General features: G+C 37.4%; 1 protein-coding gene across 11 annotated transcripts in view; it reads left to right on the top strand.

Annotated features, from left to right (window-relative positions):
• The window catches only part of PIKFYVE (phosphoinositide kinase, FYVE-type zinc finger containing), an 84,633-nt gene that overhangs the window by 45,701 nt on the left and 13,314 nt on the right, over positions 1–25,618 (top strand). For all 11 annotated transcript variants that reach the window (XM_049888010.1, XM_049888011.1, XM_049888016.1 and 8 more), the window contains 15 exons: positions 493–619; positions 878–2,055; positions 4,263–4,363; positions 5,758–5,829; positions 6,477–6,648; positions 8,117–8,295; positions 9,907–10,020; positions 10,468–10,576; positions 10,688–10,842; positions 11,989–12,079; positions 16,453–16,513; positions 17,311–17,448; positions 18,526–18,646; positions 19,828–19,923; positions 21,523–21,606. In XM_049888010.1, coding sequence (XP_049743967.1) covers positions 493–619; positions 878–2,055; positions 4,263–4,363; positions 5,758–5,829; positions 6,477–6,648; positions 8,117–8,295; positions 9,907–10,020; positions 10,468–10,576; positions 10,688–10,842; positions 11,989–12,079; positions 16,453–16,513; positions 17,311–17,448; positions 18,526–18,646; positions 19,828–19,923; positions 21,523–21,606 — 2,798 coding nt within the window. The remainder of the gene's footprint in view (positions 1–492; positions 620–877; positions 2,056–4,262; positions 4,364–5,757; positions 5,830–6,476; positions 6,649–8,116; positions 8,296–9,906; positions 10,021–10,467; positions 10,577–10,687; positions 10,843–11,988; positions 12,080–16,452; positions 16,514–17,310; positions 17,449–18,525; positions 18,647–19,827; positions 19,924–21,522; positions 21,607–25,618) is intronic.

Genomic DNA, 25,618 nt, shown 5'->3' on the forward strand with positions numbered 1-25,618 from the left:
ACACTCATTACATAGGTCTCCAAGAACAAAGGCATAATAACATTAGCTAATTAGTAATACTTGTTGATCTCTCATTTTGCTTAAAAAAATTTTTGCTTAGGGGGTTGTATAAGCAGAAAATGTTCTCTCTCTTGAAAAATTAACCCTCTAAAGACATTAAAAGTTCTCAAATAAGGAGGCCAATTCTAGGAAGTTTTTTTTGTCTCCGCTCCCCCCGCGCACCACCCACCCAGTACATCTGCCAATGTATAATGCTTAAATGCCTTGGGTGATGTTATTGATAGGAGCGTGGCTTGTTTCAGTGGACTCATTGATTACTAGGCAACTAAGTGTAGCTCTAAGCTACGTTAAAAAATTCATCATGTTATTATTCAAATGAAAGAAATTCATTGTGAGGATTACTTTTAAATATTCCCATTATTTTCCAGACTAAATTTACTGAGATTTTCATTTTTCTCTAATTCTATGATGTAATCTTTTTCTGTGTTGTAGCAAGTTTTAGATCGAATCAGTCGTATGACTCAAGGTGATTTAGTAATGTCGATGGACCAGCTGCTTACAAAACCACACCTGGGCACCTGTCACAAATTTTATATGCAGATGTTCCAGCTGCCTAATGGTGAGTGATCTTTAGCAAAGAGTCACCTGGGATTGGGGACTATAGTCAGTGAGTTAACTCTTCAGTACTACAGTGTTCACCTGGAAGGAAATGTCTATTGGCCATGTAAATAAGAATAGGCAACTGTGATCTTAATTACTTAAAGTTTTTTTTTTTTTTTTGATCCTGTAGATGCTAGCACAGTGAATTAATTCTGTCTGGACTTTTCTATTGCCACCTACCATACACATCATTAACTTTTTGTTTGCTTGTTTGCAGAACAAACCAAAACGCTGATGTTTTTTGAAGGCTGTCCACAGCACCTAGGCTGCACAATCAAGCTTAGAGGAGGCTCTGATTATGAGCTGGCCCGAGTTAAGGAGATCCTGATATTTATGATCTGTGTAGCTTATCATTCTCAACTAGAAATCTCTTTCCTCATGGATGAATTTGCTATGCCGCCCACATTAACTCGAAACTCTTCCTTCCACTCTCTGATTGAGGAATGTGGAGAGGAAGGCGCTGCACAAGAGCAGTTCAGTGGAAGTCCCCTGCCCCGGGACCCTGACTTCCCTCCTGACAGGCTGCCCATGATATCAGAGGCTCTGCCCTCTGATGATAGCAGTTTGTTGGAATCAAGGATTGTGTTTGAAAAGAATGACCAGGAAAATAAAAGTGTTCTGCAGGATGTCTCTTTGAAGCATCAAGAGTGTGCCACAACAGCTTGCGTGTCTGGGATCCCCTGTGCTCTCTTCCCATTGTTACCAGGATCATTGCTGCCGCTGCACATGGGTGACCAACAGGATGTCGTAGTCAATGAGGAACCGGAGACTTTGCAACAAGCAGATGAGCTGCAGGATCCCAAAAGCCAGATGAGAGCCTTTAGAGACCCTCTGCAGGATGACACAGGATTATATGTTGCAGAGGAAATCACCTCCTCTGAAGATAAACGAAAGACTTATTCTTTGGCCTTCAGGCAAGAATTAAAAGATGTGATCCTGTGTATCTCTCCAGTAATCACATTCCGGGAGCCCTTCCTTTTAACTGAAAAGGGGATGAGGTGCTCTACCCGAGATTATTTTGCAGAGCAGGTTTACTGGTCTCCTCTCCTCAATAAGGAGTTCAAAGAAATGGAGGGCAGGAGGAAGAAGCAGCTGCTCAGGGATCTTGCTGGACTTCAGGGCATGAATGGAAGTATTCAGGCCAAGTCTATTCAAGTCTTGCCCTCGCATGAGCTAGTGAGCACTAGAATTGCCGAGCATCTGGGTGATAGCCAGAGCTTGGGTAGGATGCTGGCCGATTACCGGGCCAGAGGAGGAAGAATTCAGCAAAAAAATTTAGATCCTTTTGCTCATTCAAAGGATGCCTCAGGTACTTCCAATGGCAAATCAGGAAGCAGAGCTGAGAGTGAGGAAGAGAAAGGGTTGATTCCGAGTGATGCATCGTGGTCGACGAAGGTGAGCTGGGCCACTTTTGGGTGTTCATGTAGATTTAGGAGCTGCTGAGAAACTGCTCAGTCAGAGGAAAACAATCAGATATGACAAATCACATGTAGATTGATGAAATATTTCTTCTGTGCTTTTTTTTTTGTCTTGAATCTGCCTGCTTATATGTTGTTTTAATAGATACAAAATAGGAGTATAAAGTATTGAGATTGGGTTTTGGGGGTTTCAAGCTGAGCTAACAGTAAACTAGGAAGAGCTCTCAGGTGGTGGGAGGTGTGGAGGCTCTTCAGCTTTCTGGCAGGATGACCTCTAATAGTAGTGATGGGGAGAGAAAGAAGCTTACTGTAGGAAACCAGTGTGTGTGTGTGTGGTTTTTTTTTTTGCTTTAATATTAGAGTCTATTTAAATGTAAATATTATTCCTGAATAGTCAATAAGTTTGTGCAGTTCACAATTTTTTTTTTTTTTGCCTTTTTAATTTTATTTTATTGTATTTTAGGTCAGAAACCCTGGTGGCATAGTGTTTAAGTACTATGGCTGTTAACCAAAGGGTTGGCAGCTCGAATCCCTCAGGCGCTCCTTGGTAACTCTTTGGGGCAGCTCTCTGTCCTGTAGGGCCGCTATGAGGCGAAATTGACTTGACGGCACTGGGTTTGGGTTTGGTTTTGGTGCTTCAGGTGAAAGTTTACAGCACAAATTAGTTTTCATTCAAAAACTTATTCAAAATTGTTTTGTGACATTGGTTGCAATCCCTGCAATGTGTCAGCACTTTTCCTTTCCTCCCCAGGGTCCCCTTGTCCATTCGTCCTGTGTGTGTGTTTAATGTTCAACTCCATTGCTGTAGAGCTGACTCATAGCGACCGTATAGGAGAGAGTAAAACTGCCCCATAGGGTTTCCAAGGAGCATCTATAGATTTGAACTGCCAGCCTTTTGGTTAGCAGCCAAATTTTTAACGACTGTGCCACCAGTGCCCCATGTTTAATGTTAGATTCCTTTGTTTTTAAAACAAAACACTTTACATTGCCTTTTAAAGTGACAGTGATGCTTGGCCTTTTCTTTTTAAACAGAAATTGAGGCTGCATGCATTATTGATAATGGTAATAATAAAACTAAAGAACAAACCCTTGTCTAGATGAGAAAATGTAAATGTTTCATAATAAAATGTTCAATTTCAGTGGTAGGCAGGGTGCTAAGTAATAATGTGCTAAATAATAATGGCACACAGTTTTTTTATGAAGTTCACAGAAATTAATGAGGGCATGGAAAAATACTATCATAAATTTTATGTAAGTATATACGTATGTCTATATGCATTTATATAAACTTATAGAAAGTGATCAGAATGTCTGTTAACTTACATATCCATAGACGTACCCTTGATGCAACATTCTTAACCTTTTGTAATCTGTTTCTACAGAAATGAGTGTGTCTGTACAAGGATGCTCATATTTTGTAGGAATATATGTATGAGAATGTTTATTGAAACATTGTTTCCAAATGTTTGTAGTAAGAAGGATAAGTTTTATCTCATTTAATGACCTGAAAAAAGGCCACGATATACTTTTTAGTGCACAAAAATAAGTTGTCTTTTAATTTATGTAGCATCATCCCATTTTAATAAAAACAAAATCACGGGTGTTTACTTGTGTTCGTGTACTCAGCTAGCAAAAAGAATGGATGGTTTTTAACTGCACTGTTAGTCGCCTCAAGAGTGAAGAGGGAACGGCATCAAGGGAGAGGCTTTACGTACCTCGTACCTCGTTTGCTTCTTCGTGTACCTCTGGCCTGTTTGAATTTTAGCAGAGAGTAGGTGTTACCTTTGTAATTTTCAAAAACAAGTATAAAGTATAAACACTTAAATACTTTAGAATTTAGATTTCTGGGTGTTCTAGATTGATGTTATATCCAGCCACCAGCTCAGACTGTTTCATATGGATACATTTAGTTAACTACTCACTTTCAAAATAATTTAGTAGTTTTATAAAAGTAGAAAGTAAGTTAAAAAAAACTAAGCTATTTAAAGATCTGTTTGTGTTTTTAAGCTTAACTTAAATTTTTTGAGTATTCTTGCATCAGAAACTAGGTGCTCTTCTTCCTTATACAGTGATGATAGGAGGCTTTAAAAATAGAATAGAATGTGTTGGAAGTATGCATGGGGGCTGACATCGGGGGTTGAGTGTGTTACAACTGCCTCTCCTCAGCAGCTCCTTCTCTTCCAGGTGGACTGTTTGAACCCTGTCAACCACCAGAGACTCTGTGTGCTCTTCAGCAGCTCCTCTGCCCAGTCCAGCAATGCCCCCAGTGCCTGCGTTAGTCCTTGGTAGGAATCTTGTTCCCTAGACTGTTGCGCTTTACTTAAGAACAGAATTCCTGCAGCTTTAAAAAAGATACAACCATTAGGGTCTGTTTTTAAGTACATGGCACTGTGCTGATTATATGTAAATTGGTAGAAATTTTAAACTTGTGAATTAAATACGAAATTTTTGTGTGTGTTCATGGATAGAAGTAAATGAGAGTGTCTTAAGATTGAAAAGGGTGTAAAGGATGGAAGAGAAATTTGTAATTTTAAACATAAAAGCTAATTTGTAAGCATGTTGATAATATAGATATGGAATTTAGACAGGTTTTTTGTCAGGCTTCATTTTTCATAAAAGCAGTCAGCCTTTTGCCTTACTAGTGGGTTTATTCTAAAACTAAATTCTAGGTAGACTGATACAAATAGAAATGCAGTGTATAATGTTATAATTATTTATTTCAAATGATAATCACAAAAGTGTGTTTATTAGGTAGTTTACCTTTACTTGGAGCCCTGGCAGTACAGTGGTTAAAGCACTAAGCTGCTACCTGAAAGGTTGGCGGTTCCCCCACAGGTGCTCTGTGGGAGATGTGGTAGTCTGCTTCTGTAAAGATTTACAGCTTTGGAAAACCCTATGGGGCAGTCCTGCTCTGTCCTGTAGGGTTGCTATGAGTTGGAATTAACTCGATGGCAACGGGCTTACCTTTACTTTTAAAGTACTGGGAAACATAACCACTTTTTTGGAGTACTATGCCTGTGACAAAGTGTGTTCCATGTTTCAATTTTGGAGCCAGAAACATTGCCAGCAATGAGATCAGAGATTTCCCCAGAAGTGGTATAGGTAGCTCTTGCCGGTGGACTTGGAGCTGGAATAGCCTGTAGGAATATTTTCTCTGGGAGTTTATGAACTTCTTTTAGGTCAAAGCTTGAATAAGATGTGGATTTCAACAGGGGTGTAGTTAAATTCTCTAAAATGTAGGCATTTATGAATTAGGTACAAAGTTAGGAATTGGCTTTTCTGTAAGAATATGAGCTGCTTTTCTTCATGCTCAGGAAAGTGTGAACTAGAGAGCAGGGGACAGGCGTCCCGTTTCATGTTGGTGAGGCCTAAGGCTTTGTAAAGGAAACTATTGCATCTTCCTAGCTCAGATCACTTTTACTCAATTAAAATTATAGTTTATGCACCCAGTTAAATTGTTTCATAAGATACTAATGGACTAGGAAGGAGCTGGGTAAGTTGTATAGTTTGGCTAGTCCAAACCTGTTTTACCAGATGAGGTGTAGAACAACAATATTACCTGCTTTAACGTTGTATTATAAACATATTTAACAGGTAATCAGAATTTGTGGTCTTAGGAAAATCTTTGCTGTCTGGTAATTCTTATGCTATCTTTCTATGAAACGATTTCTTCTTTTAGGATTGTAACAATGGAATTTTATGGAAAGAATGATCTTACATTAGGAATATTTTTAGAGAGATACTGTTTCAGGTAAGAATAAATTTTCCTCTTTCATTCCCTGAGTCGGATGTCAAGTATTGTTGTGCGGTCTTCACTTTTATATTACATGTCAGAGTAAACCATAAAAATGAATAATTTACTTCATATTCAAACCAGGATGTCTTATTCAGTACATTCCTCAAATCTTTGCTCATCTAATTACACTGCCATCCCTAAGACTTTTCTAGGAAGCTTGTTTTAATAGTGATTCATACGAGAGGCAGGAGAAGTACTGGAGTAAACTAGACCTTGGTTTAAGTCTGAGCACGGTCACTTCCTATTTATATGATAAACAGCAAGTGATTTAATCTTTACCAGCACCATTTGTTGGGGATAACAATCTCCAGAGATTTCAGGAGTTTTCATATGTTAAATAAGATGGTATTTTAAAAATACTTAGCTTAAGATAAAACCGTAAGAAGGTGCCTAACAGATGGAAACTACTGCCCTGCTGTGGCTTAAGACAGGGTGTTCACTGCAGACACAGGACGGCTCGGGTGGTTGTCTCATGAGCACATAGTCCACTCATCTAGAGAGGGTGCTACGCTTTTTTGATGGTGGTTCTGATTAGCCAATACTCATTATATGTTGCTTCTCTCTCATGGTTAATGTGAAAAGGACTTTCTTGTTTGTCAAAGGCCTTCCTATCAGTGTCCTAGCATGTTCTGTGACACCCCCATGGTGCATCATATTCGGCGTTTTGTCCACGGCCAAGGCTGTGTACAGATAATCCTGAAGGAATTGGATTCTCCAGTACCTGGATACCAACATACAATTCTCACATATTCCTGGTGCAGAATCTGCAAACAGGTAAATGTACCTTATTCGTATAATATTTTGTATAATATCACATATTTCTTTATTCGTATAGTTCTTTTTTTGAGGAGGGTGGTCTGTATTATTTTGGACTTAATATGTCATTGGGTTATTATTATCTTTATTTTCCCTTCCAGTGCTGTATGTTCAATTTAATGTTTCATTTTTAAAGATTCCGCTTTTGGACTATATCTGTTGTTAGATAAAATACAGGATCTCAGTATCTTGAGATGTTATCTTACAGTTCTCAATTATGTTTATTCATTCAGCAAACATTTATGGAGTACCACCTATGTGCAAGGTACTGTGTAAGAATTAAAAAAAGATAAGATACAACTTTTGACCTCTAGAGGGCGACAGAGTTGTAAAGCAGTAGTGTTTGCATAATAAATTTGAGCCCATATCAGTGTTTCTGTTTTAAGAGATACAGATGAGCGCATGCTACTACTCTACTGGCTGTCGTGTACATTCTTGAGAAAAAGATCGCGTGTTATTTCTTCTGTGTGTCTTCGTTTACTTTTCCAAATCTGGCACACGTATTTGCTACCATATTATGCTTTTTAAATATATACTTTAAAAATTTTTTTTATTGTGCTTTAGGTGAAAGTTTACAGCTCAAGTTACTCTCTTGTACAAAGATTTATACAGATATTATGTGACACTAGCTGCAATCCCTGTAATGTGACAGCACACTCCCCCTTAAATATATACTTTCGTATCTAAATTGTTTGCAGTGAGTATTTGCCAAATTTAACTTCATTGTTACCATAACTGGCTTATATTGGAGTGTTTTTATATGCTTTTGGAAGGCGCATGTGGGAATTACAGGTGAAGTAGTAGTATAACCTATATAAATTTACTAGTGATTGAGGAGACCAAAATCAAAGTTGTTTTCTTCTGTAGTATCAAACATATAGGTGTGAAATCATTTCTAGTAGTAATCAGTCTTACTTTTGTAGTTTTTCTTACAGGCCTTTAGTTGCTGTTAGATGGCTGGTACTGTCTTGTTGTAGAATATGTAAGCTTCTGTAGATTGACCCATGCACTAATAGGAATACATTGTGTGTCCATATAATGGGATATTCCCTGGCTATTAAAAATCAAGTTGTAGGAGAATATTTTACATGTGAAAATATCACAGTGCATTGCTAAGTAAAAAGATGAAAGGCTGTGAAACTAATTATAGGAAAGGTTTTTCATTTACAAATATTCTGGCTATGCATATATGTATTCATACATAGAAAGTAAACATACATTAGCATATTGACATTGGTGATGGAATTACTGATGATACTGCTCTGCCTGGCCACCCTCAACTCTACCCACTTTTGAACTTTTGTTTCTCCAGTTTTTTTGCATTCAGAATGTACTAGATTTATATTAGAAAAGAAAATACATTATTTTTAAAAATGTGTTCCTCAAAATGTGTTTAGATAACTTGGATTATTTATCTGAATTTCAGGTAACACCTGTTGTTGCTCTTTCCAATGAGTCCTGGTCCATGTCCTTCGCAAAGTACCTTGAGCTTAGGTTTTATGGGCATCAGTACACTCGCAGAGCCAATGCTGAGCCATGTGGTCACTCCATCCACCATGATTATCACCAATATTTCTCTTATAACCAGATGGTGGCATCTTTCAGGTAAGAAGTCAAAGGGACCTTGTAAATGGTCCTGTACTCTCTTGAATGTTTTGTCATGTTTCCACTACTAGATTGAAGTAATCTGTGGGTGTGTTGTTCCCCCTCCACAACCCTGTAGGTGCAGAGGGCCAGACCCTTTTAGTGTGTCATTTTTGTTAAATCCTCACCACAGCCCTAAGAATAGGTATTATTATTATCCTGACTAATACAGTGGCAAGTGATGGAGTCATGATTTGAAACCACAGACCTCACCCTTAGACATTGTTTATGCATGTTAGAACCTGTCAGAATTTTTGCTATGATATTATCTAGCATAAGGATAATGGAATATTCTGGACAGGGCTAAAATGGCAAGTTAAATAGATATTTACCACTGTGGTATTAAATGAGAAAGCTTTCAGGCTCTGGCTCCAAAATATATCCAGAATCTGAGCACTTCTCAACACCTCCACACTACCACTCCAGACTGCACCTCCGTTATCTTTCACGGAGATCATTGCAGTGACCCCAAGCAGTCTCCCTCTGCCCTTGCCCCCTGCAGCCTGTCGTCAGCACAGCAGAATGATGTGTTGAATGGGAATCAGATCAGGTCACTCCTCTGATGTCTTTTTTACCCTGAGTCAAAGCAGAGTCCGTTTATTGGCCTGTCATTTCCTGCATGCTCTGGCTGCCCAGTCAGTACCTCTCTGACCTCACCTTCTACCACTCTGCCCTTGCTCACTCTGCTGCAGCCTGGCTGGCCTGGCTGGGCCTCGTATGTCAGGCAGGCCCCCGCCTTGGAGCCTTTCACTTTTTCTTCCCACCCTGAACTGGCCTTTCCTCACTTACCTGCCTGCTATTTCCTTATTTTCCTGGGTCTTTGTTCAGATTTTACCTTGCATGACATCCCCTTGCCCCAGCACTCCTTCATCCCCTTTCCTGCTTTATTTTTCTCTGTAGCACTTACCATTCAATAAAATATATTTTTTATTTGTTTTGTTTATTACTGGAATCTTGCTACTCCTGAATCACGAAGCCAGGAATTTTGGCCCTTGTTTAGTGCTATAGATCCAGCACCTAAATTGTGACTGACACACAATGGGTACTTAGGAAATATGTGCTGTGATTAGAGCTTATTTCCTTTTTTAAGCAAGAGCTTTTAGCCATGAACCTAGGGCCAAGGTGGGGGATAGCATTTACTAGACACACATAAACCCTATGGTAAAAAGGAAATAGAGACTCATGAAGAATCCTCAGGAGCTGGGAGAGTAATGAATACCTATGTCTATATTTTTTTTTTTTTTAAGCTAATTGTAGGAAGGAGCCCGTCTCCTCATTCATAAAGTTTACTTGAAGTGATTTTTGTTTATATAGCAGGTGAGGATAGCCGCAGGGGGCAAAAGACGGCACCTCAGTGCAGTGAAAAATCAAGCAAAACAAAAATCCCCCCTTAATTGGGGAGGACATTTATAATGGCTGAGAGTTGTCTTCAGAGTCTTTATGATTGTTTTAAAATGCCATTTTACAGAAGCTTTCTCATATGCTCATAGGCCTTAGTTGGCTATCGTGATAAACTTCTACTCCAGGTATTGAAGTGCTTTTCATTTTTCTCCTCTTACTTTCTTTTCTCAGTTATTCTCCCATTCGTCTTCTTGAAGTATGTGTTCCACTCCCCAAAATAGTTATTAAACGTCAGGCCCCTTTGAAAGTGTCGCTTCTTCAGGATCTGAAGGATTTCTTTCAAAAGTAAGTACTTATTTTAGTTTCTTTGACCATCTTTTTTGTTTGTTTGTTTTGTTTAATGCTGCCTGTAATCTATTTTAAAATATTAGATTTGTTCATTTTAAATTAGAAATTAAAAAAACTTAAATTTCAGTTTAACTTTCTTTAACAATGGAAATAGTTTTCTTTTTCTAATTGTATACTGTTATATGTGTTTGCTGGAAAAAAAGAAAAATGTAGACAATACAGAAAAGTACTGAAAGAGAAGTAAGACTTTCTCAGACATAAAAACTGTTAAAATTTTAATGTACATCTGTTTAGAACTTTTTTGTTCTACAAAATTATATTTGATTCTTAATTAGATAAAACATAGTTGTAGTTTTTGTCGTCTTTTTTCTATTTATGTGAGATTAGAAAATTTGATTCCCATTTCTCTGAAATGTTTAATGTTTTTTACGTTTTTATTGCCAGAGTTTCACAGGTGTATCTTGCTGTTGATGAAAGGCTTGCATCTTTGAAAACTGATACATTTAGCAAAACTAGAGAGGAAAAAATGGAAGATATCTTTGCACAAAAGGAGGTAATTCATTTCTCTGACAGAAAGTCCAAAGTTAACTGCTAACTTAGTAGAAGGTTTATTTTGGGGGACTGGGACCTATCTAGTGTCTGAGATTACTAAAATTGTTTCTAGATGGAAGAAGGCGAGTTCAAGAACTGGACTGAGAAGATGCAAGCAAGGCTCATGTCTTCCTCTGTAGATAGCCCTCAGCAACTGCAGTCAATCTTTGAGTCACTCATTGCCAAGAAACAAAGTCTTTGTGAAGTACTGCAAGCTTGGAATAACAGGTAAGACTGCAGTCTGTTGTTTCTTTAATATTATTGGCAGATTTGCCATGCTGTGATATTTTTCATTTAAATGTCTTCATTAATTTTGGATGTTTCATTTTACTCTCAAGTTATTGAACTTATTTTTCTGTCACCACCAGCTCCTCACCTTAATCCTTTAAAATATCTTTTAGGTAGTTTGTAAAGATGTAAAAACCAAAGATGAGGACAGTCTTCAGTGCTGTTCCAAATATTTACTTGTGTACTTATTTCAGTACTTACTGAATTGTTATCAAATAACTAAATTAGTATCCCATGGAGTGACTATTGGTTTTTAGGTCAGAAATTTCAAATATATTATTATGTGTGTCCTATACCTTTATTTAAATTTTTATTTTTGGAAATATTTTTCTTTAATTTGGAAATGTTTTAAAAACATTTTTCTTTAAATATTTTGAGTTTACTTGAAATCTCGGTTAGATTATTATAAAAAAAATAAAAATTTTTTTTTTTTAGCTACCACTTATTGAGCACTTGAATTATGCTAGGCACTAAATAAGGCAGTATAGTGGCATTTACTCTTCTGTTTGGCGTTTATGAGTCTACAGGATTTATGGAGCCCTGGTGGCACATTGGTTAAGAGCTCGCTGTTAACCAAAAGGTTGACAGTTTGAATATACCAGTTGCTCCTTGGAAACCCTATGGGGCAGTTCTACCCTGTCCTATAGGGTTGCTATGAGTAGGAATCGATTTGATGGCAATGGGCTTTTTTGAGTTATAGGACATATACTGTTTCCATTTTACAGAAAAGGAAACTGTAACTCCAGAAGATTAAGAATGTTGCCCACGTTTATACAGCTATTAATTGTCAGAGCTGGAATGTGAACCTAGGTCTTCTGGTTTCTTAGCACTCATGTTTTTTCCATTCTGTTGTGCTGCTTCTTATAATAATTTGCTATTCATTTATAACTGTAGCCTTAAGCAGCAAGAGCTAGTTGATAAGAAATAAGACAAAAACTTAGTTATATGTAACTTTAAAATCTTTTGCAATCCAAATAAGGAAATTTAATTATTGTAGTTTCAAAGTTGTAAAGAGAAAATTTGTAGACATCATTCAGGATACTAGAATAAAACCATATTCTTTTTTTTTTTCCCCTTTGGCGATAGGTTGCAGGACCTTTTCCAGCAAGAAAAGGGTAGAAAACGACCTTCAGTTCCTCCAAGTCCTGGAAGACTGAGACAAGGGGAAGAAAGCAAGGTAATAAAAAGAATCTTGTCCCTTTTCCTCTATTGATGTAAATACTATTGTTATAATTCAACTTATGACCCTTAGAAGTGATGGTTTAATACATACTTTATTAGTAATATTAAATAGGGTTTTCCATCTTGAAGTTACAAGGTTTCAAGGTGTAAAAATGGTATGGCAGGGGTGTCTGACCTTCTCGTTTAATGTCACAGCGGGGAAGCAGAATCAAGAGGCAGGGGTCAGACATGCTTTTGCCCTCCAACTTTTTTGCCAGTACTGACACCAACCATCTCTCCCATAGCACTCTCTACTTTTTTGCCAGGTGTGATAATTCATTGCAGTGGGCACATAGAACTCACAGACCATACTCATGGTTATGAGGTTTACTACTGTTTACTGTTGTTAGGTGCTGTAAATTGTTTCCAACTCTACTTTACCAAGTGTAATGTCCTTCTCCAGGGACTGGTCCCTGCTGATAACATGTCCAAAGTACTTGAGATGAAGTTTTGCCTTTGTTGCTCCTGAGAAGCAGATTTGTTTGTTCTTCTGGTAGTCCACCGTATATGCAATATTCTTTGCCAGTACCATAGTTCGAAGCCGTCAATTCTTCTGTCTTTCTTATTCATCGTCCAGCTTTCACATACATATAAGGTGATTGAAAACACCATGGCTTGGGTCAGGCGTACCTTAGTCCTCAAGATGATGTCTTTGCTTTTTAACACTTTAAAGAGATCTCTTGCAGCAGATTTGCCCAGTGCAGCAAGCCATTTGATTTCCTGACTGCTGCTCCCATGGGCACTGATGGTGGATCCAAGTAAAATGAAATCCTTGATAATTTCAGTCTTGTCTCTGTTTATCATGATGTTGCTTATTGGTCCAGTTGTGAGGATTTTTGTTTTCTTTGTGTTGAGATGCAACCCATATTGGAGGCTGTAGTCTTTGATCTTACCAATAAGTGCTTTAGGTCTTCATTAGGGAAGTAACAGGTTACAGTTCAGGTTCAGGAATGCCCAGGATACAGTTCTTCGATCAGGATAGCCGCTTCTCAGTCTGTCTCTGGTCGTTGGCCCTGTCGCCTGGCTTTTGCCCTGCTTGGGCAAGTGTTATAAAAGCTCTTTTAGCTCTCTGATAAGTACCCAGAGGCACTCCATTCTACCAGTAAGTCTCGACTCGAAGGCACTTAGCTCTCTAACTCCATGAGTTGGTAAACCTAGCTCTACCAAGTACCTGGGGGCACCCTATTACAGCAAGCCTCCTGCCTGAAGGCACTCAGTTTTCTCACTCTGTGGGCTGGGAAGCTCACTGCAATGTCTCCTGGCTGTCTCTTTCTGGTCTCCTGCCTTTGCTGCTGCTGTTTCTCTGCTACTGCTTCTTGCTGTCATCGGTGTTGTAGCACTCTGTCTTGGTCTGCTGGTTCCAGGAGCTTTGCAGTGCAGGAATCCCAGGTCCAAAGGATGTGCTCTACTCCTGGCGCTTCTTTCTTGGTGGTGGCGAGATCCTCTCCTCTCTGCCTCCTGGATGGCTCATTTTAAGCCTGGTAGAAGAATAGCATAACTGACCAATCCCCTTTTTAGGGTTCCATACACCTTACTTGCATAATCCCACTTAATCATTGCCTATAATTCACAACGACTATGGCTAGAGAAGGACCATATTAAGTAATTCATTGCACCGCACAAGGAGACATCACCTGGATTACTTTTATATCCTACCTTCAAATAAAACGGTCTGTTATAATTTGTTCATTTGAAACATTTATCTGAACTTCTTTTTTTTTTTTTTCTGTTTACCTGAATCACTGAGGGTAGCCTCGTGCAGCAGTCGGCACTACAAAGGAGAAGCCGTGAGTGTATAGTAGAGCTCTAATTTGTTTACTATGCAGTTTTGGGTGTTCTTTACCTCTGTGCTTAAATGAGCAGCTTTTCTCAAGGGGTCTGAACTGGGTTAGTGCTACACTTTGATTAGTTAGCCTTTTCTGACTGCATTAGTTTTCTCTTGCTGCATAGCAAACTGCCACAGACTGAGTGGCCTAAAACAATACAGATTTATTATTTCTCAGTTTCCCTGGGCCAGGAATTTGGTATGGCCCAGCTGGGTTCTGTATTCAGTCTCACATGGCTGAAATCAAGGTTTTGGTTGGGACTTTTATCGTATCTGAGGCTCAGAATCCTCTTAAGCTCATTCAGGTTGTTGGCAGAATTCAGTTATTAGTGGCTGTGGACTGCGATCCCTGTTTTCTTGCTGACTGTTGACTGGAGGCCATTGTCAGCACTTAGAGGCCACCCGTGCTCCTTGCCACCTGACCCTGCCCCCCAATCTTCAAAGCTTGCCATGATGCATCAGATTCTTCTCTTGCTTCACATCTCTTAATTCCTGTGCCTCTGACTGCTAGGCGTGGACTTAAAGGATTTATATGAGAGTAGGTCAGGCCCTCCTGGATAATCTTCCTGTTTAAGATGACTGATTTGGGGCCTTAATTTCATCTGCAGAATCCCTTCATAGCAGTTCCTAGAGTAGTATTTGATTGAATAACTGGAGAAAAGTGTGTGCACATCAGGGATTGGTATCCTGGGGGCCATCTTAAAATGTAGTAAGTATATTAAGGGTTTAATGTTGTGATACCATGAAGGCTTTTGTGAGAGTGTTTTCTTTTAGTTTAAGTGTGTAGTATTTGTAGAGGAATAGTTTCTTGAAATGATGGATCCAAGTGCCTTAGATCTCTGTGTTATCTAGTAATATATAAATGAATTCTTCACTGTCTCTTAAACAACTGGATAGGAATCATTTTCCTCAAAGTTTAGGTGAGAGTAAGAATCAGGTTAACTGAAGATGATCTGTATATTAGTATTTGCCAGCTAGTCAAAGGCTGCTAATGACTACCACGGACTGCTGGTGGCCTTCCCATTTGCCCACTGAAAAAACTGCAAAGCTCATGCTGTAAGATCTTTAAGTTATAGTGTGTAGACATAGAACTAAAAATACAAAATCACTCAACTTACAGTCATCTTTTTCAAAGATTGAAAGTTGATTTGAAAATCTGTAGAACTGCCATTATCTTTATTCATATGATAAATAGTTCTTGAGAACCCTTTGTTAGACACTGTTCTAGGTACAATATGTACATTTGAGAATGAAGACCATAGTTACAGTCCCATGGAACATTTGTCTGATGAGTGGGACACTGACCATAAACAGATAAACCAATTAATACAGAAAAAATAAAAACGCCTCTAAAGAAAAAATAAGAGAGTTAGAGCGTTGCTGAGGGAGTGGGTGATGGTAGTAGTGATGGTTGGGTATCTTATATAGAGTGGCCAGGGAAGGTCTCTATGGCGTGGTGACCTTTAAGCAAAGACCTAAGCAATGACTTTGTGGTCACTTTGTACACATGGCTTATCCCAGACCAGTCCCAGTGCCGTTGAGTTGATTCCGACTTATAGCAACCCTATAGGACAGTGTAGAACTGCCCCATAGAGTTTCCAAGGAGCGCCTGGCGGATTCAAACTGCCAACCCTTTGGTTAGCAGCCGTAGCACTTAACCACTAAGCCATCAGGGTTTCCACATGGCTTGTAGTCACTCTAAATATGTCTTATCTGTGGATGTGGGGCTTGAGAAAAGTGGATAATAAAAGATTACTGGATAGTCATAAGTCGTTCTCAGATGCTTTAATGCTAAGAAGTAAGCTACTTAACAGCAGTATTCTCAAAGAGTGGTTCAAGGATCCCTGGGAATTTGAGACTTTTTCAGGGAATTAGCAAGATCTCCTTTTTTCATTTGCATATTTATGAGGTTGGATTTTCTTTACGTATTTCAGTCAAAACCATATATCTCAACAGAGTAAATATACCCATGGCAGTCCAGTCTATTCCGACTCATAGCGACCCTATAGGACAGAGTAGAACTGCCTGATAGAGTTTCCAAGGAGCGCCTGCTAGGTTCGAACTGCTGACCTTCTGGTTAGCAGCTGTCACACTTAACCACTACGCCATCAGGGTTTCCAGATTAAATATAGGAGCCAGGTATTAATTTAGTTGTCTTCTATTAAGCTAGACATTAAAAATATTTGTAAAAGTGTAGAACAACGCCACCCTTTACACTTTTTTGTGGGTGTGGAAAAGTTATTTTTTTGTAAAAAAAAAAAAGTTATTTATATTGATATGTGATGGGTTTATTTTTATTTTTAAATGAATTAATAAGTGTGTATTCTAAAAACTTTCTCAGTTTTAATTTCTAAAAATGTAAAAATCAAAATTTGAGGGTCCTTAATAGTTTTTAAGCGTGTAAAAAGGTCCTGAGGCCGAAAGCGTCATGTTTGCTGGGTTAGAGAATTTAAAAAATGTGATCTTAATTTTTCCTTAATAACAACGTATCTGCTTATTCACAGACAAGTACAATGGATGCATCTCCACGGAATGTTTCTCCAGGACTTCAAAATGGTGAAAAAGGTTGGCTATTGTCTAGTGATCACCTGCTATTGGACTGAAGGAAATTTCTTAGTCTATAAATCTCGTTTAACTGCTAAGAGCATTTATAACCCTGGAAGCTTAAAATATTGTAAAGTGTATTGAAAGATAATAAGATACGGAGATGTATGCTAGGTAGAGAGGACTGCTATTAGGGGAAGAACAAAGAGAAAAAAGGAACTTGAATTCTATTTTGCTTATGACAAAGGTTTCACTGTAAGAATCTTAACAAAGTTTGATTTATATTTTTATGCCACTAAAACCTTTTCTAGACTTAAGATGTCTTCACAGTATTTCATTGAATAACTCAGTACCAGTCTAGAAGATTTGTAGGAAATTTACTTAGTCTATAGAACAAGAGCTCAAACTCATAATTCTTAGCATTTTTCTATTACAATTAAATGAGTTTTTCTCTCAGAATAAGCATGTTAGCCCCCCGCTATCCCCAGTAGTATCTTAATTTCATTCCTTGTCAAATTGAATGAACTTGTATTTAGGTAGAAATTGTGGTGTAGTAGAAAGAGTATTGGATAGGAGTCAGACTTGGTTGCAATTATAATATTTGCCACAAAGATTTAATTATGGTCAAGTCATTCAACCTCTCTAAATTTTTGTGCCCTTTCTATAACATGAGCTAAATGTCCTGGTTCATTTCTAAGAAGCTAAAATCTGTGTTTTAGGAAGTAGAGATATTAGTTGGCATTTTGGAAACATTTATATTAGGCAGAAATGGACTTAGCTTTTTTAAATGACTCATTTAAGATCGTGTTTTTCTTTAGAGGATCGCTTCTTAACTACCCTGTCCAGTCAGAGCTCCACCAGTTCTACCCATCTCCAGCTGCCAACTCCACCTGAAGTCACGTCTGAGCAGATGGTAGGAGGGCCCCCTGAACTCGATACAGCCAGCAGTTCCGAAGGTACAGTTCAAGTCACTTTTACCGTACTTCAGTGAAGCTAAGACTGAAAGATGCATCTTTGATATTTTTATGTATCACCAAGAAAGAAAAACGCTGCTAATTCTTTGACACAGTGCTCTTATCCTTTAGAATTCTTTTTTTCATTTTGTACTTACTGAAAGTGCTCTTTTAGACTTAATTAGATACAGCTTTTTCATTGTATCACTTTTTCTTTAAGTTGCACTACTTGACAAGTAAATCTGTCAGTAACAAAATGTCATGTAGCTTCATCTTCTTTCTGGGGATCTTACTTTCTTAAGTCCCATAAAGTATGTGTGTGTTGCTTTATGAGAAAACAGACACATTGCAGCCATTTCTCCAACAATGAATCTTTGCTTCACTAATAGTAAATTTTTAAGGAACCCTAAGTGCTCAGCTGCTAATCAAAAAGTTGGCCATTTGAACTCACCCAGTGACTCCACTGGAGAAAAGACCTAGTGATCTGCTTGTGTAAAGATGACAGCCTAAAAAACCCTATACAACAGTTCTCCTCTGTTACGTGGGGTCGCTATGAGTCGTAATCAGCTTGGTGGCACCTAACAACAATAGTAAATTTATGCCATCCATCTCTCTTTCCTTGCTTTCTGTTCATGCAGTAACTGCTTAACTCTGGTGTAAAGCTTTAAGACATTTTAAATGGCAATGAAACTCAGGTGTAAATAACCACTTTGCACGTAACTGAGTTGAAGCGGCAGCAAGAACAGCTATCTTTAAGTTCATGCATGCTCAGGCAGTAATTACATCATGGCTGTGGCCTGGACACCTGTGATGTAAGAAGCCATCAGTTGTAGGATGACTCCAAGTTCAGAGAAGCTACATTGTGATAAAATGTGCCCTTGAAGTCACTGCTATGTATGCTTCATTATTGCTTCCTTTGATCTCATAAGAGTCACAATTCCTGGGTAAGAAATTTTAAACCACAATTGGTAGTTATGGTATGCCTGTGTCTGTATTCCGAAAAGAAAAAGAAAGTTGATGCTTTATAGTTTCTTATTTTTCCTGAATATTAACATATAAATAGAACATTTTTCATCCTAGATGTGTTTGATGGACATTTGCTGGGATCCACAGACAGCCAGGTGAAGGAAAAATCAACCATGAAAACCATCTTTGCAAATTTGCTTCCAGGAAATAGCTATAATCCTATTCCATTTCCTTTGTAAGTATTATAAAAGCCAGTGGCTATTAGGTGGTTTTATTTTCATGTAATTTTTAAAATCCTTCTCAATAGACTTACTGTCTGTGTATTTAAATATGTTTACTTATCTTACATGTATTTCTCAGGCCTAAATTATATTTTGTCATGGTAAAAGAGATGTGTTTTGATATAATTTGTGCAGCGTATACCCCTTATATAGTACATGAGTGAGGGAAGGAAGCATTAACTAATGTTACCTACTGCTTGAGATTACTGGTCCTGAAATTAATTGCTTGCTTTTTCTGGATATAAAGTGAGTAAACTGAGGTAATAACTATTTTGTGGCCTTTGGATATGCTTTCACCTTCTTTCTATTCACTCTTTCTCCAGAAAACCTTCCTAGATCCGCCCCATCCCTTGCCCAGACTAAATTAGGTTTCTTTGTTGTAGGTTCTTGTGGCTTTCTCATAGTACTTACCACCTCAGATAATGATTATATTTATTTTTAGGATTTTTTCTTTATCCTCTTATATTGTACACTCTACCATGCCTAATTTTTTCCCTCTCGGCATTGTATTGTTAACATCTAGCAAATGTTAGGTTCTTAGTAGTAGTTTTTCCCTAGCACATTATAGGTTCTCAGTAAATAACTATTTCACAGAATGTATATGTCTAATAGTGTCTGGGGAGTTAGAGTGGAAATCAGAGGAGCAAGGTTAGGGGTTCAAATAGTTACGTTAGAGAGTTTCCATGTGATACTAGGAGAGTGGCTGTATGTCGTATTATTTGTTTTTGGGCCAGTAGTATATCTCTTCTACAATTTCCAGAAGACGTTTCTCTCAAGGTTAGAGTAGAACAAAATATTTTAGACTCCTGCTCTTCATTGTAAATCCCTTTTGTCCAAAGTCTTGGCAGTACAGAAAGCTTTATTTGGAATGACTACTCCAGAGTCTCTGATTTGAGACCTAGTTCTCATAATCTTTTAAACTGCCTTCAAAAACTTTCTGTTGATATCTTTTTGTTGCCTATTTGGTTCAAGCTCTTAGCATCTGCATACATTTTGACTGCTTAATTATAGTCTTACTGTGCAGTATTTAGTTCACTGAAAATTGTCTTGAGATTTACTTGTCATGTGCTGAGGGTCTCTATATGTGATATTCTGCTAATTTTGTTTTATTTATTTATATTTAAATTTGGAACAGTGATCCAGATAAACACTACTTGATGTATGAACATGAACGGGTGCCCATTGCAGTCTGTGAGAAGGAACCTAGCTCCATCATTGCTTTTGCTCTCAGGTATTATTCATGGGACTGTTTCACTTATGGTTTTATGTATATATTTTATGCATATTTATTAATCACCTTATTTTTGGGACCTTTCACATAGGTAAAGCAAAAAGATCACATGTAAGCGAAATATATATTCTTTGGGCTTGATAGCCTGGTCTCTTTGTATCTGTAAACCTTTTCTTCCCCTAAGTAATGGGGTACAGGATGACTCTGAAGATCTTAATAAATAAATTGATGAGGCAAGTTATTTATACTAATCCTTGAATTCTCTAACCATTCTCTTATTATAATGTTCATCCATTGTGTCCACTTGCTTTATTGCTTCCTTACATTTACTTACTAATGCTGCTCTATAGTTGCCTTATATCGTCCAGATACCTTTTTTGTACTCTTCATTTCCCTTTTGCTTCCATACTTACCTGGTAACATTTTTCTGCTTAGAGTAATGCTATTTCTATCTCTTAACCCCTAGGCATTTCTGACTTTTTAATTTACATGCCCACAGTTACCATATGTCTTAAAGAAGCACCCCACTTTAAACATACTTGTTATATATTATGTCTAGAAGAAATGTTAATACTAAGACTTTTAATCTTAAAGTTACCTTGGCAGTGGATGTAATTAGTTTAAGTAGAATCTAAGGTGTTTAATTATTTTAAAAATAATTTTTTTTCCATTGGAAGGCGTTAAAATTTTTAATTTTTCTTTTTAGAATGGTGGTTACAAGGGGTCCATTTATTCAACAAATGTTTTAGTGTCTACAATATGTGTTATACTAGGTGTTGGATATACAGGGGTAAACAAGACAGATTTATATGCCTCTGCCTTTATGGAGTTTAGAATTTACTGTTTGGGTAATAAGGAATATTTTTCCTGTATAAGATGCCATTAAGACAGATTTTGTATCTTTGCCTTTTGGCCTTTAAGGAGATAGTATTTGCTTCTCACTTTACTAATTAGTCATATTACATTAATAGATAAGAAAGGTAGGAAAGTCAGCCGAATTAGAAATATCTTTTGTACTTTTTTTTTTTTTTTTATTAGGGAGCAATTATTCTTCTTGAGGTCACTTTTTTTTCAATGTCTTGGAAAAATAACACCACCTAATATGCCTCTCTTGTTCCTGACATGTCAATGATGGACTGCTGTCCTAGAGTTGAACTTTTTTTGGTCACTGCAACATTACAAAAATTTTTTTTTCTTAAAGTTCAGTGCCTTTAAGTAGGAAAACACTCCCAAGTTCTTTTCCACTCTGTTGTACTAAAGCCGGAAGTTTCATACTTATAAATTACCTGTTCAACCTCTGAAGGCATTTGATTTACATGTTAGTAAGCCTTTGTGATCATTGTTTAGGATATAATATTGGTTGGTGTTTCGGTGAGTTATATTTTGTATTATTTTGTGAGACGACATCAGCCTTTCTCATGAAGCTTCTACTTGCTCAATAACAAAACTAGCAAAAGTTAACCCAGATGTATTTGTTTAATTATGGACATTTGTGGATAATGATGTGTTTCTGTAATTCACAGCTTATTCTAAAGCATATGATTCATTTTGAAAGAAAAACTTAATGTTTAACAGTTTTCAATCTGTTTCTACCCTAAGTTGTAAAGAATACCGAAATGCCTTAGAGGAATTGTCCAAAGCGACCTTGCGAAACAATGCCGAAGAAGGGCCTCAAACAAATAGGTGATTGAGTAGAATCTATTTTATTCAATTTTGTCATCATTTTCTATGTACTAATTCTTTGGTTTTGTTATAGCATATTATTAGCATGAAAATTTCTAGGCTCTAGGTAATGGTGCTTATATTTCAGACAATATTTGTATCCATTGCTGTTGAGTTGAATCTGACTCATAGTCACCCTATGGGACAGAGTAGAACTGCCCCATAGGGTTTCCAAGGCTGTAAACTCGTATGGAGTGGCTGGTGGGTTTGAACCGCTGACCTTTCAGCTAGCAGCCGAGCGCTTTAACCACTGCACCACCAGGGTCTCCTCAGACAATAATTGATACAGCATAATTCAAGTATAGCAAAAGACCATAAACCATCCCTTAGGGTATACTTATAACTGCCATAGCTGTTCAATGTATGTTATAGGTTTAAACTTCTACCTTTTTTTATTCTCTACTGTTTTCATTTAAAAAAATAGTAACTTATGGAATAAGAAAGTTATCACTTAACTAAAATTGTAAATTCTGCATGATAATTAAATAAAGAGCCTAATTGTTAACCCTCCCCGCCAAAAAACAGCAACAGCCTTTTAACATGTTCAGTATTTTACACATTTTAAAATTGTCACAGGCTCATTATGATTTTTAATGAAATAGGTCTGCCAGCTTTAACAGGATAAAATTTTATTTCAATTAATATTTAATCATGGTGACTAGCATGAGAAATATGAAATTGGTATTTTCCGTAGTTGACTTTTAGGTGCTAATAGAGTATAATGGACTTGAGAAAACTCTTACAAAAGCCTATGCTTTATATATTTTCTCCATACATTTTTTATAGTTATAACATTTTACTTCATTTTCTTGAGTTCGGTAGTATTTTAAGACTTTTTTCTTTCATATTGTAACCTGTGCTTACGTAAACTATGAATCAGATTTCTGAAACTGTGGATGAATTAGGTGGAGAGTAGGTTAGTATAGGAATCAGAGTACTTAATTTTTTTCTACCTTTTTTCCTCCAACTTCCTTTTACTAATTTTTACTATAATAAAAACTAAAAAACTTTGTGACATTGGTTGCCAACCCATGACATGTCAACACTCTCCCTTTCTTGACCTTGGGTTCCCCATTTCCTGTCTCTTGCTGTCTTCTCATCCTTGCCCTTGGGCCAGTGTGCCCATTTAGTCTTGTTTTATGGGTCTGTGAACCTCAGGAGTGACTTCATTACTGAGCTAGAGGGTGTCCAGGGCTGTACTCTTGGGGTTTCACCAGTTTCTGTCAGACCAGTAAGTCTGAAATTTTTTATTTTTTGTGAGTTAGAATTTTGTTTTACATTTTTCTCTGGCTCTGTCCAGGACACTGTATTGTGATCCTTGTCAGGGCAGTTGCTGGTGGTAGCCGGGCACCATCTAGTTGTGTTGGACTCAGTCTGGTGGAGGCTGTGGTAGTGGTGGTCCATTAGTCCTTTGGACTAATCTTTCCTTTGTGTCTTTGGTTTTCTTCTTTCTCCCTTTTTCCACACAGGGTGAGATCAGTGGTGTATCTTAGATGGCTGCTCACAAGCTTTTAAGACCCCAGATGCTACTCAGCAAAGTAGAATGTAGAACATTTTCTTTATAAACGGTGTTATACCAATTGAGGTAGATGTTCTCTGAGACTGTGGTCCCCAGAGCCCTCAGCCCAATAATTTGGTCCCTCAGGGAGTTTGGATGTGTCTATGGAGTTTCCACAACCTTGCCTTGGACAAATTGTGCTGGCTTCCCCAGTGTTGCGTACCACTGTCTTACCCTTCACCAAAGTTACCACTTATCTATTGTCTATTTAGTTTTTTTCCCTCCTGCCTCTCCCCTCCCTTGTAACCATCAAAGATTATTTCTTTTTATGTGTAAACCTTTTCATGAATTTTTATAGTAGTGATCTCATACAATATTTGTCCTTTTGTGATCAGCTTATTTCACTCAGCATAATGTCCTCCAGATTCATCCATGCTGTGAGATGCTTCACAGATTCATCATTGTTCTTTATCATTGTGTAATATTTCATTGTGTATGTACCATAGTTTGTTTATCCGTTCATCTGTTGATGGGCACCTTGGATGTTTCTGTCTTCTTGGTATTGCGAACAATGCTGCAATGAACATGAGTGTGCATATGTCTATTTGTATGATGGCTCTTATTTCTCTAGGTTATATTTCTAGGAGTGGAATTGCTGGATCATATGGTATTTTTCTAGCTTTCTAAGGAAGTGCCATATTCGTTTTGCAAAATGATTGTACCATTTTGCATTCCCACCAGCAGTGCATAAGAGTTCTAGCATCCATGCAACCTCTCCAGCATTAGTTATTTTCTGTTTTTTTGATTCATGCCAGTAATGCTGGGGTGAGATGGTATCTCATTGTGGTTTTAATTTGCATTTCTCTAATGGCTAGTGATCGCGATTATTTCCTTATACATTTGTTAGCCATTTGAATGTCGTCTTTGATCAAGTGTCTGTTTGTATCCATTGCCTGTTTTTCAGTTGGATTATTTTTAATCAGATGATTTGTCTTTTTATTATAGAGGTGTTGGATTTTCCTGTAGATTTTAGAGGGTAGGCTTTTGTTGCATTTGTCATGGCCAAACATTTTTTCCTAGTCTGTAGGTTCTCTTTTCACTCTTTCGGTGAAGTCTTTTGATGACCATAAGTGTTTAATTTTTAGAAGATCCCAGTTATCTAGTTTATTTTCTGGTGTTTGTGTATAGTTAGTTATGGTTTGTATCCTATTCATGCTGTGTATTAGGGCCTCTAGCTTTGACCTTATTTTCTCTTCTTTGACCTTTGTAGTTTTTAGTTTTATATTTAGGTCTTTAATCGATTTTGAATTAGTTTTTGTGTATGGTGTGAGGTATGGGCCCTGTTTCATTTTTTTGCAGATGGACATCCAGTTTTGCTAGCACCATTTGTTACAAAGACCATCTTTTCCCCATCTGATGGACTTGGGGCCCTTGTCAATGATCTGGTGACCATAGGTAGATGGATTTACATCTGGGTTCTCAATTCTGTTGCATTGGTCAATGTGTCTGTTTTTGTACCAGTCCAGACCATTTTGACTACCGTAGCTGTACAGTAGGTTCTGAGGTCAGGTAGTGCAAGTCCTCTTTATTCTTCTTCAATTGCGCTTTACTTATCCGGGGCCTCTTTCCTCTCCATATAATGATTAGTTTTTCCGTCTCTTTAAAGAATGATGTTGATATTTGGATCGGGATTGCATTGTATTTGTAGATTGCTTTGGGGAGAATTGGCATTTTCACAGTGATGAGTCTATCTATTCATGAGCATGTTATGTTTTTCCATTTATGTAGGTCTCTTGTAGTTTTTTTTGTATAGGTCTTTTAAATCCCTGGTTAGATTCATTCCTAAGTATTTTATTTTTTTAGGGGCTATTATAAATGGTATTTTCATGGTTTCCTTTTCATTAGCTCTCTTTAGTGGTGTATAGGAATCCAATTGATTTTTGTATATTTATCTTGTATTGTGCAACTCTGCTGAATCTATTATTTACAATAGTTTTCTTGTGGAGTCTTGTGTTTTCTATGTATAGTATCATATCATTTGCAAACAGGGACAGTTTTACTTCTTTCTTACCAATTTGGATGCACTTTATTTGTTTTTCTTGCCTTATTGCTGTAGCTAGGACTTCCAGCACAATGTTAAATAGGAGTGGAGATAAAGGGCATCCTTGACTTGTTCCTGTTCTCAAGGGGAATGTGTTCAGCCATTCTCTATTAAGAATAATGTTGGCTGTTGGTTTTCTATAAATGCCCTTTATTATGTTGAGGAATTTCCCTCTATACCTATTTTATTGAGATTTTGATCAGGAATGGGTATTGGACTTCGTTGAATGCTTTTTCTGTGTTGATTGAGATGATCACGTCATTCTTCAGTTTATGTGGTGGATTACGTTGATTGATTTTCTGATGTTGAACCATCGTTGCATACTTGGTATGAATCCCACTTGGTGGTGGTATATTATTTTTTTTATATGATGC

The sequence above is a fragment of the Elephas maximus genome, chromosome 6 (assembly GCF_024166365.1).
Source record: "Elephas maximus indicus isolate mEleMax1 chromosome 6, mEleMax1 primary haplotype, whole genome shotgun sequence".
NCBI classification, from domain to species: Eukaryota; Metazoa; Chordata; class Mammalia; order Proboscidea; family Elephantidae; genus Elephas; species Elephas maximus.